This window comes from Pseudopipra pipra, chromosome 3, assembly GCF_036250125.1.
Source record: "Pseudopipra pipra isolate bDixPip1 chromosome 3, bDixPip1.hap1, whole genome shotgun sequence".
NCBI classification, from domain to species: Eukaryota; Metazoa; Chordata; class Aves; order Passeriformes; family Pipridae; genus Pseudopipra; species Pseudopipra pipra.
The window spans coordinates 71591032-71604432 of NC_087551.1; the positions used below are offsets into that span (position 1 = coordinate 71591032).

Genomic DNA, 13401 nt, shown 5'->3' on the forward strand with positions numbered 1-13401 from the left:
GGACACCGCCGCCTCCTGGAAACTTAACTTTTGTCAGGTTCTCAGGGAAGAACGGTACGAAAAGTTCTTTTCAAGTTCTTAGGGAAGAATGATACAAAAATCCACTGAGGAGAGTGTGTGTGTGTTGCTGGGGTAAGCTTTAATCGAGTGACCAGCTGTGGTGCCCTGCAGGCTTGCGCCTCACAAGCCATTATCCTTCTGTCAGTAGCATAACCATGGTTTCTCTCCAAGTCTCTTCCCCTCTCCCCACCGTCTGGGTGGTGCTACTCTCCTGGCCAGGAGACTTGCCCATCCAGCGTTCCCCCTGAGAGGAGCTGGATTTTCCTGTCTCTTTGCGGTGAATGAGGCTGAAGGTCAAAGTTGGTCAAGTCAACATGTGTGACCTACTACTGTCCCCCTGTTGTATATTGCCATGCCCATCCTGAATTGGCATCTGAGTACCTGCTGTCATCTCGCCCAGGAAATCTGTATCTTTTCCTGTCCGGCTCTTTGTATTTGAAACATTTAATCAGATTTTTTTCCGCAATTTCAATGTTCAAAACAGAAGGAAGTTGTGGTAGTAGAATACCTTATATTTCATGTTGAGAAGTGATCTTACATATCAAATCAGATTCAGTAGAATATGCAAATATATCTTTAGGAAGCCTGCTGACAGAGCTGTAATCTGTGTTTTGAGTCTCTAATAAATGCATTCAAAAAAATCTTTGTATATAGTTGGGGCTTTCATTATGAGACATTTGCTACCTGAGGATTTCTGTTAAATGACCCACTTGAACTGGGGGGCTGCAAGTAGTATTTTGAGTCAGTTATAAAAATATTTGAAAGAAACTATGTTTTCATCCTTCTTTCAGGCTGCCTGCTTTTGTTTTTGTTTCTTTTCAGTATTGAGACGTTTTCTATCATGATAGGCCACCTAGGCAGACTTGTCCACATCCTTGAATGGGTGTATGTGCCTCAATGCAGACTTCTTTTAGGCTGAGCATAGTTATTAGATGGGTAATTCTGAGACTTCAAAGCATTTATGTGTTACTTACTGAATAGAAGTTCAGATTACTCATTTTAGGAGATGTGCTGTAATATTTTTTTACAATGATGTTCATGTTGCTTTTTACAGTACTCTATTTGGAAAGACAGATGGAAAGCTTGGAGTTCTTTTAGATTTCTAGCTACGTGATGCTATTGGAAAATAGGCCATTTCCAGTATTTTAAGTGGACTTAGAATTTCTGACAGTGTTATCACATGCTAAATATTTTTATAACGGAGAGTCATCTCATGGATAAATAAGCCAGAATGAGGTTTGCTCCTTATTTATTAAATCTGTAAAAATACAAAATATTGCAGATTTTTTGCATGCTTGAGTTATAACAGAATTGAGGCACATTTTGTACGGACAATGCTTTCTAATTGGAATTGTCCAGTTAATAAATGAAAACTCAGTATGGTATGTCATGGTTAATTTCGTGTTTTGCAGGTGGTTATGGTGCAACCGCCTTAAATATGAAGCGAGATCCCCTGAAAATCAAAACCGAGGAGACTGAATTTCCACTGACACTTGGTCGAGATGTCTCTGGTGTTGTTATGGAATGTGGACTGAGTGTGTCTTATTTCAAACCTGGAGATGAGGTGATACTACCAATCTCTTTTTTTTTTCTAACATGTATAGTTAAAATATATTATAAGATGTTCAGCTTTCATTTTCCTCTTTATTTTCTTTAATATTGTTGCACTCTTAATGAGGCCTATCTAGCAATAAATTCCTAGAATGCTTTCTTCCCTTCATTTTTTAGTCTGAAAAATATGGTCTTCCAGAGACTTGCTTCTGCAAGTTAATTACCCTTCTGTTTTTTAGTTTTTGGCCCATTTCATTGGTAGCAAGAGTGGAATTTATTTATTTTTAAGTACACACTTAAAATGTTGCTTCCTTTTTCACCAAAGATAGAATTATGACAGGAAGGGATTAGTTGTTTTTTTCATGAGTAATTTAGGATAGAAACTTTGGCTTAACTCAAAAACCACTTCATGAGTCCCGACACAAATACTATTTGCTTTCACCTTCATCGGTTGCTTTCCAATTTCAGCAGTTTTAGTATAGCAGATTCTGATTCTGCACCACCCCCACCCCTATAATCTGGGCTTTCCTGGTATGGGACTAGTTTGGGGGTTTTGGAAAATTATGTGTTATACATAGTGCAGTGGTACAGTCACACAGTCATCAGTTTTGTGATGGTTAAGCTAAAACTGGTTTCTGATAAACAATGAAGACATTCTGCAAATTGGAAAAAAGATATTTTTAAGGAAGGAAGCTTTTCTGTGTACATACAATCGTGTGCAAAGTTAAAAAAATTGATATTTGTTTTCTGTTTGGTTTTAGGTGTGGGCAGCAATTCCTCCATGGAAACAGGGCACTCTGTCAGAGTTTGTGGTAGCTAGTGGAAACGAGGTAAACTTTAAAAACTGTGGCTACCAGACGAACCCCCAAAGTTGTAAAGACTGGCATTTTTCTTCTTGAGTGTCTAAGTAACTGTTCATTTCTTAGTGCTCGGATTCATTTGTACTCCAGCTAGTTATGAAGATGGTTGAAAAAGTGCAGTACACAATCTGCAATTCAGTAAAGCTAACTTAAGTATTTCAGTGCCTCATAGGATCTGCTGTGTGACTTACATATGATTTTATTTCAGGTGTCTTTTAAGCCAAAGTGTCTCAGTCACATAGAAGCTGCTGCCTTGCCATATGTTGGTCTCACTGCATGGTCTGCACTTAACCAAGTAGGAGGACTGAACAAAAGTAATTGTAGTGGGAAAAGGTAAGTAAATAATTTTGGTGCTAAAATTAAAGTTGTTCATTTTTATATTGATGAGCTGCTTCTAAGACATGTCCAGCAGTGATGAAGACTGTTACACCCTGACATTCACAAAGACAGATGCCTGAAGATGTTAGTTCAACCTACCCAGCTGCTGAGAGAGGCTTCTTTAAGGGAGGCTCAGATGAGGTCCATAACTGAAGTGTGTACTGAATCACTTGCTGCTCACTTCCTCTATGTAGTGACTGTATAAAGGTAGGAAATGCCCAGAGAAGTTGTGGATGCCCCATTCCTGGAAGTGTGTAAGGCCAGGTTGGATGGAGTTCTGGGCAGCCTGGTTTAGTGAAAGGTGTCCCTGTCCACAATAGGGGGTTGATTTGGAACTAGATGATCTTTGAGGTCCCTTCCAACCCAGGCCATTCTATGATAATCCAATGTATATCTAATGTACAGACTATATAGAGAATTTAAGGATGTTATCTCTAGAAATTTATAGGGACTTTGCCTTTCTGTTTGCCTGTCCTGTTGGGACAGTTAGCCAAATGTAATATCCTCTCAGTTATTTGGCAACTCACAAAAAGCCCTCTCAATCACAGAGATATGGTTCACTCACTTTCTGCATGCGGGGGCCATTTGGAACAGACTGGTTTTCCAGCATTTTAGAGGAAAATGAGTAGGTGACCTGTAGTATTTGACCTGCAGGCCAGAACTTTGATGAAGTCAGGAATGCAGACAAGAAGAGGAGAACATGCAAGACAACCAGCCAATCAAAGAGAAAAATTGGCTTTGTTTATCAGCCTTTTAATCTGACAGTGGCAGATGAGGAAAAATGCATTGAAAGATTTGAGCAAATACCATTTTTCTTCTGATAATTGAACTTTGCAGTTATTTTGACCTTTAGATGTTTGAGTAAATAGATAGCAAGACCTTCAGAATGGAAATAAGGGCAGAAGTAAAAATACTAGAGTTGAAAAAATAATAATTAAACTTACTATGCTGTACCAAAAATTTAGGTCGTAAAGTAATTATTGGGCAGTAGGAGTCTAGATGCCTGACCCTCCTCTTATCTTGGCTGGTACTTTGTAATGCAACATATTGCAAAAGACACTAGATCTACTGAAATTCTTCATTCACATCTTTAGAAGATATGTCACAGTAAATTTCATCATGAAAATACTGAGCAATTGTTTGTTCTAGAGATAAACAATGTTTTGAGAAAATTAAATTGCAAAATTCAAAGGAGTTTCAAAGAGACGTCATTGAAATTAACTTCCAGCTAGTAGTAAAATTCTAGATAACATTGCCTTACTTTTTATTTTTCAGTATTTAGACTTTTTTTATTATCTTAACTTTTACATGTAAGTAGAATTAATCTAAAGATATGTTGATAGGCTAGCCTTGTTTAAAGTTTCTTTCCAATCTTCAGGTAAGTGTTCAGATTGTTAAAAGTAAAATTCAAACTGCATTTATAAAGTGTCTTTACATTTAATATTTACTTTTATGCTCCAAATAAATATTTAAGTACTCTGTCAGAAAAAAATTATTGTAATTATAAAATACTATTCCTACCTAGACGTTTTGAACTGTAAAACTAGCAGCAAATTACTTATGTGATGGTACTTTTTCCCCCTGAAGAATTTATTGTAGGAAAATATATGAAGGGGCTGTGCAAAATTGTATTCCTGAACTCTCAAGACAATAATTTAAAAATACAAAAATCTATACAATGTTTCTTGATTCCTTTAAATAATATATTTGGTGAGGAGTTACCTACATACGTGGTTTTATGTTGGTCTTTTTGTCTCCTGCAGGTGTATATAAATAGCTATGTAGAAGGGTGTATGCACACCCAGGAGTGTGTCTTATTTTGACAGAGCAGCTGTATTCCTTGATGAAAGTGACTTCACTAATACTTTATTGCAGTGTTAAGACATCTTAAAAAGATGAGATTTTTCTGCTGGTGTGTATTGTTTTCTTTGCCTCTTTTAAGGTGGAAGGGTGGGCTAACCAGAAGTACTTGCTAACAGCCCAATGTCTGACTGTACTTTGATCTAACAGGAATATCTGCTGATCTGCACACGCTTTCACAGATCTTTTTTTTACAAGTTACCTGAAATGTGCTCACACTGTTTGTGAAGCCTCCTGCTTCACTGTAATTCCACTCGTTTCTCCATAACTTTTATTCTCTATGACTGTAATTAATGTCAATATTCTTGTACGAGCTAAAAGTGAATGTTCATACTGTACTAAATGTTCAAAATTGCTCTGTTGTTTTGAAGTTACTCTGTTGTTTTGAAGTTTGCTGTGAATACCTGGAGAGCTTCTTCAACACTATCTGTTAAATATCTTATTTGCTGTATTCACAAAATGCATGATAAAAACAAACCTTACAGTTTGAGAAGTTCTTGAAAGTGCTTGCATATACTGTTAAGTAAAGGTCTTTTTATAAATATAGAGGCAATATTTTATACTTTTAAGTATGCTGGGGAGGGATGCTGGATTGTTTTACTGTAAGCTATTAAACATACACTCCTGGTTTATATTGTAACAATGAAAATTTGAACAGTATAATACCCCAAGAAAATATTTTTTCCATGTCTGTATGTTATTTTGTCATTTTATCTGTTGAGAAGTACAAATTGAGTGTAGGTTTTAAAAATTCCTGATAAGGTAAACACTTCTTGATCCAGGAATAAGTCTCTTGGGGACATTTTGTTGGCATAATTAGATGAAATTTAATTTTATATGTAAATAAAGTTGATATGTTTATTCAATGAATACATTAATTTTATGCCAATATAAAATTTATGTATTTATTCAATACATATGTTTTTATTTTGCATGTACCTGAGTCACTGAAAATTGTTAGTTGTTTATAATCCAGAGAAAATGTTAGTCCTTGATCTGTACACCCACTCCCCACCCTATGTGTGTTTTGCTGGGGGGGGACACACAGCTGAAACAGGTCCTGGCTCTCTGATGCTAGTTTCTGATCACACCATAGTTTCAAGCAGGGCCCAGGGAGAAGGGCGAAACTCTCATCTCATGGTATGCTTATCTGGAGAGATCTGCTGACTTCCTGATCATTTGAACTCCTAGAGTCCCTCATATGGGACTTGGTGAATGTTGTGTCTCTGTCAGAAGGGAGGAAACCCTGGGGTGCGAATGTTCATTTTGTTCTTTTGATCTCTGTAGGGTTAAATGATTTGTTAGTTTGTTCCCTTGTACACATACTCTATTAGTTTACTACTAGCTTCCCTTTGCAGTGAAAACAGGTAGTTTCTACGATATTTTCTCTCCTTTCTGTGTTTTCCTGAGGCAGTGCAGGTAGAAAATTTCCTGAGGTAAAAAATAGCCCCGTAACATAGGAACAAACTGAATCTGGAAAGTATTTCTACCTGAAGAATCTTAAGGGCTTTTATTGAAGGAGAAAATAAAAAAAAAGTCCCAGCCAAGCAGCTCCCCAAACTGAAAATGTTACCTAAATCTTTTGAGCAAAATGTACATTTTAAGATGACAACATTCCCCAAAATGTGTAGTGGAAGACATGCCTTTTAAGCAAGGAGTAAAATTGTAAGGGTGACTTATAAAGGTTATTTTGAAAGGATTTAATTGTGACTGTCGTTTTTAAGGATAAAGATGGGCTTAACCCAGTATCTTGAGTGTAGCATCCTTGAGCCTTTTCAAGTATAATGAAGTAAAAATATGCATGTTGCTTCAGGCATCTGTTGTTAGAAGCCTAGTTCTGTGGATAAGTACATTGTGGCAGATTTAAAAGCTTCAGGCATTATGGTTTCATATTCTTAATCTGAATTTTGCAGCTTGGATCAGTGAAAAGGAGGGAACAGAATCTGATCAGTTACAAAAGAGGAAGCATTTTAAAATGGATACTGTGACCAAAGCCAAGTCTCTTAGGTTACTTCAAAGAATTTTTGTAAACTGAGACTCTAAATTGTATAGTACAGTTTTGTACTGTAAAAAGCAATTTCATTCAACATCCAGCACACTGACATTTAAAACAGGAATGTTTTAAACCAGCTTCTGAAGATTCTGAAATTTTCCTGGCAGACAGAAGTTGTGAGAAACTTGATTGCCAATCCTATGCCAGGACTTCATCTCGAATCTTCCTTTTGTCCTAGAATTAGCAAATAGGCCCAAAGTCCACACAGTGTCTGTAACTTGAGCTACAAGGTTTTCTACTAATCAATTTTCTAATGTTTAGTTACTTAATAAAATATCTGGATGAAATTTTTGAACAGTGATTCGGCTGCTAGCAGTAAGATCTTCACATGAGTAAACTTGCATTAATTTTTTTTTTTAATTTAGACTGATAAATTCAGTTAAAATGAACTCTCAATTGCTAATAATTTGGTAATTTTTCATTTTCTTGCTTGTGTGGCAGTTTCCACAACCTGGCATTTACAATTTTTTTTGAGATGAACTAGAAAAATTCTACTGCCTTTTTTCAAAGAGAAAGACAGATAATTTAATAGAAATCAAGCTTGTTCATGGTGAGGGTACTTCGTTATATTTTTGTCTTTTAGAGAAATATTATGCAGTATGGGAAAATTATGTTCCATATATTCTGAAGTTCACAGTCTCCTTAAATAATGTGATATTAAACTATTTTTTCTCTTAGATGAGACCAATTTGTGTAAAATGTTGGTGAATCAGATTTTTTTCTTTAGGAGATAGGACAGCGGAGTCTGGGAGACAGAAAGCATTCTTAACTGACTTTGTCCCAAACTAAACAATGATGTTTGGGAAAGTGAGGACAGGTACAGGGGTTTTGGGTGATAAATGTTATAGCCTGACAGCTCCACTGCTTGCATTTAGTGGAAAGCGCATCTAAGTCTCTTTGGCTATGCTGAGATAATGCTTTTGGCACAGGACATAAGATCAGCAATGTTAAGGCACATTATCAGCTATCTGAAGAATTTAACCATTCTTGAATAACATTTAGTGACAAATACAATCTTTTGCTTAAAGTAGTTTGGTGTCAGAGATATATAAGGAGCATTAGAATACATAGTTACTGTAGAGTTTGTTTAAAAAACTGTTTAATACATTTTAATTTTCTCTTACAGAGTATTAATATTAGGAGCTTCAGGAGGAGTTGGTACATTTGCTGTACAGGTAATATAAACCAGCATACCCAGGATGCATCTTCAAATGATTCAGTGTGGAGAAAAAAAAGTAACAGAAGGGAGTTGAGAGAAGGAATAGAGCAATATCAAGCTACTGATTAATCTGTCTGATCAAGCTGATTAATATTTCCAAAAGGGAAATATTTTCAGATTTATTGCTTTCCATCTGTTACATTGTATTAGTTTAAAGTAGGAAGCAGGGACTTTCAAAGAAAGGAATTGTATCTAAGACTGCATTTCAAAATTTGGGTGCAGGAAGTTTCTGATTTTTGTAACTTGAAATATGTAGCCTGTTCTCATCACCTTTCACTCAGCTCTGCTCTATAAATACAAACAGAACTTGGTGTATGAGTAGAAAAACTGATGGAGTATCATCTACTACAACTGTTATAGCTGGTCAAATGATGTGGGAGGCCACCAGGCTTTTATGTGCAGTGTATTTTAAGTGCCGTGGCTTAGATTAACTTTCCCTCACTGTCTTTGCCCTGCTGCCCTTTTGTCTGTCTATTCCAGTAGCTCTAAATTTTGGAGAGTCAATATGCTCTTTTGTTGATCCCTTAGTTGTGGAACATCCTCTTTTCATGCTCTCAGTTAATTTGGGTATTTTGATTCTAATCACTGTTGTCTCATCCTGAAACATCTTTCTCTCAAGAACATGAAAAAAATACAGCAGTTGGGTGATTGCATCACTGCCTTCCATGCTACTAGGCCATAAACACAGTGGTTTTAAAGAGGCTTACAGGAGAAGTTTTTGTGGTATGCTGTTTGCCTGATCCATGATAAAGCAGGTGACTACCTTCAGTACAAAAGGCTGACCAGCCACTGACTAGTTACAATTTGTAACTGATTAATCCTGGTTAAACTACATTAATTAATCTGGAATAAAGGTAAAAAATATTAGTGTGAATGAAAAAATGAAATGCCAATAGAGAGAAATAACTAGCAAAAATCCTTTACTTTGCTATAGCTTTTGGAGTATAAGATAACCTGATATTGTCCCTGTGGTAAATCAGAGATGACTTACTTCTTTTTCTTGTTACTAGTATTTTACCTATTTACAGTAAGGTAGATATATGAAATACTTAAAGGACATATTTAAAAATATTCAGTGGTTGATCTGGTGACAGTTTTGTAGATTGGCAGCTTGGACAGTACCTCTTAGTGTACATTTAGCTGGCAGATTCAGATGGCAAACTGAGTATTTCATTTGGAGCCTTATTTGTTGTGAGACCTGGTATCTTTAAGTGGCATAAAAACCCCACCCTTTTATCTTCAGACCAACTCCTCTGTCCCCAAAACCACCTTAAATATTGATGAATTCCAGTCATTATTTTGTCTGTGGGATGTGTGAGAGATTATTCTGTACTGGAACACAGTCTGTCACTCCCTATTAAAGGTCCTCATTTGTTATATAAATATAATGAGACTTTGGCTTTTTAAGTTGTTCTCAATGTTTCACTAAATTTTAATCTTTGGACTTCTCCTTTTTTTTTATACTTGTTTTTAGCTAGTGAAGGCCTGGGGTGCTCATGTGACAGCAGTTTGTTCTCATGATGCCAGCACACTGGTGAAAAAGCTTGGAGCGGATGATGTGATTGATTACAAATCTGGAAATCTGGAAGAGCAACTTAAAACATTACCCTTGTACGTGTTTGTGTTGCTTAATACTGAGATGAAGGAGTTAGTGGTCAGACTGTCTGTCTTTTGATTGCTTGACTCCAGTCTATCAGAACTCGCTCATTTTTATTTTTCTTTTCCCATTTTTAAAGCATTATTTTGTAAAGCAAATTCACCACAACCCTTTGTGAATGCAGTTTGCCAAGTGAGTATCCCCAGCACAGATTTCATTGTAAGACTAAGCCAGTTAATTGGGCTTGTGGTGGCAAGCTCATTTCCACGTGCTTCTCTTCAATGACTGTGATTTGAACAGTTTTGTCAGCTTCCATCCAAGGATCTTGGAGCATATGCAATGCATGAATAAATTAAAATAGGTTTCCAAAATCCTGTGTGAGGTTGGTAAATTGATCTTGTAGAGAACTATGTCGTGAAGCAATGAATTGACTTGCCACTGTGCAACTCAATTGGGAGTAAATTTCTCTTCTGTAACATTGAGTACAGCTGCCTCTGATAAACAATTACACTTATCTTGTCACAGCAGTTATGTTTAAACTAACTTGGGAATTTTCTCTAGAACAGAAGTATTTTTTGCTTTTGTAATCTTTCCATCTGTTTAAACTTAGTCTACTGTGACTTGTATTTGAATATGGTATTTACACTGCTCTTTTTAGGTAGATTGAGCTAACTTTCTGGGAGGGGAAATAGAAGCTGCTCAGTCTCTGAAAGAATTTTACTGATAACTCTGCTAAGAAGCCACGTGCCCTTTAACTGCAGTGTGATTGTCAGCAGGCCTGAGGGCAACTGCGAGGGTACTGACACTGTATGGGCAGGACATGCAGCAACTGATTTTGCAGTTTGCAATCAGTGCTAAATTTGCCTTTTTGCAATTCAACACTTTAATGCTAAATATTCATTCTAGCAAGTGACCCTTGTTAAGACATCAACAGCAGTGTCCTAGGGTGCAGTTTTATGATACAAGTAGGCTGATCAGTCAGCTATACTGAGAGGGGTGTTCCTACTTCCCTCCCCTTTTCAGTTGTACTGACTCTTCAGAACCCATAGTGAACTACTTTTTACAGGAGCATTAGTTTTCATGATCTGTTCATGTTGGCAGCTGTTAAATTGACTGAACTCTAAACATGAAATCACATCCTTGGAAGATGAGGCAGGAAAACTGCCATTCCAGACATAGGAACTTTTCTATTTAATTTACATAAAGTATTTTCCCTCTTATTTGTAGGTTATTTCGATTAGAGGTATGCGTATGTACATATATATGGAAACATGGAGATTGCTGGAAGCTTACAGATGAAAATGAGAATGAGTTATGCATCTAACAGAACAGGTGCATAGCTCCCTGTTGCTCTATTCAGCCTTTACAGGCTCACATGCTGGGATAATGAGAAGGAATGCTGAACCTGGCTTGTTGCCAGAGACTGCATATACCCATTCCATGGGGGAAAGTTTTAGACCCATTGCATTGTTAGGTTCAACGTTAAATAGGTAGATGTGAATGAAAGAGCTGCCAGGAGAGGTAAAATGGCCCCCAAACAAATAAGGAGGTTAAAAAAAAGACTTTTAGAAGTGAAGCTGAGAATCGGGTCACAGCTGAGAAGTGGGTGAGGAGATAAGGATTAGTAGAATAATTGGTTAATGTAATTTTAGCCACTGGAACTGACTTTCACGTGAGTACCTGTGATGTACAAGAGATGTTCCTAGTGAGGGCATGAGTCCAGACTAGTTTTTACATGTACATACCATATTGTTCAGTGCTAGGACCAGACCTCAAGACTGTTCCAGTGGTCTCTGTGGGAGGGGTGAGGAGATAGAGCTCTAGAAGGCTTTAAGCAAGTAGAGAATGTAGTTGTGCATCTATGTCTGCTTTTTGGAGTTTAAGTGCCATTTAAGTTATTTAAATAGTCTGTGTCTGCTGCACAGTGAATGGGCAATAACCTGTAAGTTTAAATCCCGTTGTACAGTAAAGCTGGGATTTAGCTGAAATCTTGGGACTTTCTTGCTACTATCTTGCAGGCTGATTATTTTTTTGCATTGCAGCGACACGTAAAAATGTGAAGTGTAGCAAATTTCTGCTATTAATTAGCTTAATTATGGTGAAATTATTTTTTCCGTATCATAACTTTAAACCTGTTCTTTATGTCTGCAGATTCGATTTTATCCTAGATAATGTTGGTGGATCCACTGAGAAGTGGGCATTAGATCTCCTGAAGAAATGGTCAGGAGCAACATATGTTACCTTAGTGACACCTTTCCTGATCAATATGGACAAACTTGGAGTGGCTGACGGCATGTTACAAACAGGAGTCACTGTTGGTTCCAAAACTCTAAAGGTATTTGACAAAATCCTATATACTTTCATATTTTGTATTACTCTAGTGACTGCTTTTGTAGCTTGGATGCTAGTCATGTGGCTCATGTAGAGGCAGCTGGTGCATTGTCCTTACATGTCATTAAGTATACTTGAGATGCACTATTATTCTTTCCTTCTTTCTTGCACTGAAAAGAAATGTGGTGGGCTGGTGATGTTGGGTGTACGTGGTAGTTTGGGGAGCTTTGAAGTTTTGATTCCTTATTGTGCTTTCCGCTGTGGCCTTTTCCATATGGCCTCCCTAGTGAGTCCTGCTGACAGCCAGCGTTTCATAGTAAACAGAGCAAATCCCTGCCTCATTGAAATGAGAGCAGTTTTGCTACTTGCTTTGGGCTGGTCAGGCTTTCTCTCAAAACGTTGTTCCCTGACTAATTCTCTTCATCCTGTTCCAGCACCAGGGAGTAATAAAAGTGATTGAGGGTGGCTAGGAAGTCTTTCATCTCTTTCATGTTCATGTGTCTGGATGGTGATACTGATTTTTCTAGTTTTCATAAGTGGATCTTAAAACATTCTGCCAGTGGGGCATTCTGATCAGTGGGGCTTTTTAGAACTTTCTCTTCTCTCCACTTGTGTACTTGCTCTCCAGATGAATGCTTTTCAAGCAGTTGCTATGGTATTCCTGGGATGACTTGACCTAATGAGATTCTAAGTCCTGCACAAATACTTTCACAGTAAAGCCCAAAAACAAAATGAAAAGGCATTGAAGAAATAATGTAATATATTTCTCAGTGTGCATATTTCAGTGATGAGGAGGATTCTATGCCATGTATTAAAAATCATCTCTCTTTAGCAGAGGATGGCTCTTTTTTATTAGTGAGTTACTCAGAAGAGGTGCTCTTGACTTGTGCTTGTGAGATCTTCCCAAAATGTTTTTCATGTGAGCTGCCATCTGTCATTGGGCAGTGATGATTTTGGCAGATATGATAATGGAAAAATATAATCACTAACACTGAAGTGGAAGGTTCTAAATGCCACATTGCTGGGATTATTTCACCCCCTTTGTGAGTGTGCATAAACATATAGCACCACTTCTTTCTTATGTAACACCTAATACTGTTTCTAGTTGTAGAGACTAGGTAGTTGTTTTTCTTTACTAGCTGACTTGTGCAATTGGACACAAAATTCGTCCTGCTCCTGTTGTGGTAACAAAACATCCCAGTCTGTACATTTCACCCACCTGCTTAGGTGACCTTTTTTTCGGACATTAACATATTTCCATGTCTTTTCCTTAAGTTACTTCTCTAGCTATTCTGTCATTAATTTTAGTTCCCATTTCAGTTTGCTCTCATGATTTGTTACTATATTTGTGATCTTTCTTGCAGCATCTTCTTAAAGGAGTCCATTATCGGTGGGCTTTTTTCATGCCAAGTGGCCCAAGTTTGGATGAAATAGCAGAACTAGTTGATTCTGGAAAGGTACGTCAGTAATGGTTATTTGGGTATTTATGCTG

General features: G+C 37.2%; 1 protein-coding gene across 9 annotated transcripts in view; it reads left to right on the forward strand.

The window, feature by feature from the left end:
- RTN4IP1 (reticulon 4 interacting protein 1) overlaps nt 1-13401 on the forward strand; it is an 82289-nt gene that overhangs the window by 679 nt on the left and 68209 nt on the right. For all 9 annotated transcript variants that reach the window (XM_064649858.1, XM_064649848.1, XM_064649850.1 and 6 more), the window contains exons 2-8: nt 1473-1624; nt 2373-2441; nt 2680-2804; nt 7889-7937; nt 9456-9592; nt 11730-11913; nt 13274-13366. In XM_064649858.1, the coding sequence (XP_064505928.1) occupies nt 1473-1624; nt 2373-2441; nt 2680-2804; nt 7889-7937; nt 9456-9592; nt 11730-11913; nt 13274-13366 (809 nt within the window). The remainder of the gene's footprint in view (nt 1-1472; nt 1625-2372; nt 2442-2679; nt 2805-7888; nt 7938-9455; nt 9593-11729; nt 11914-13273; nt 13367-13401) is intronic.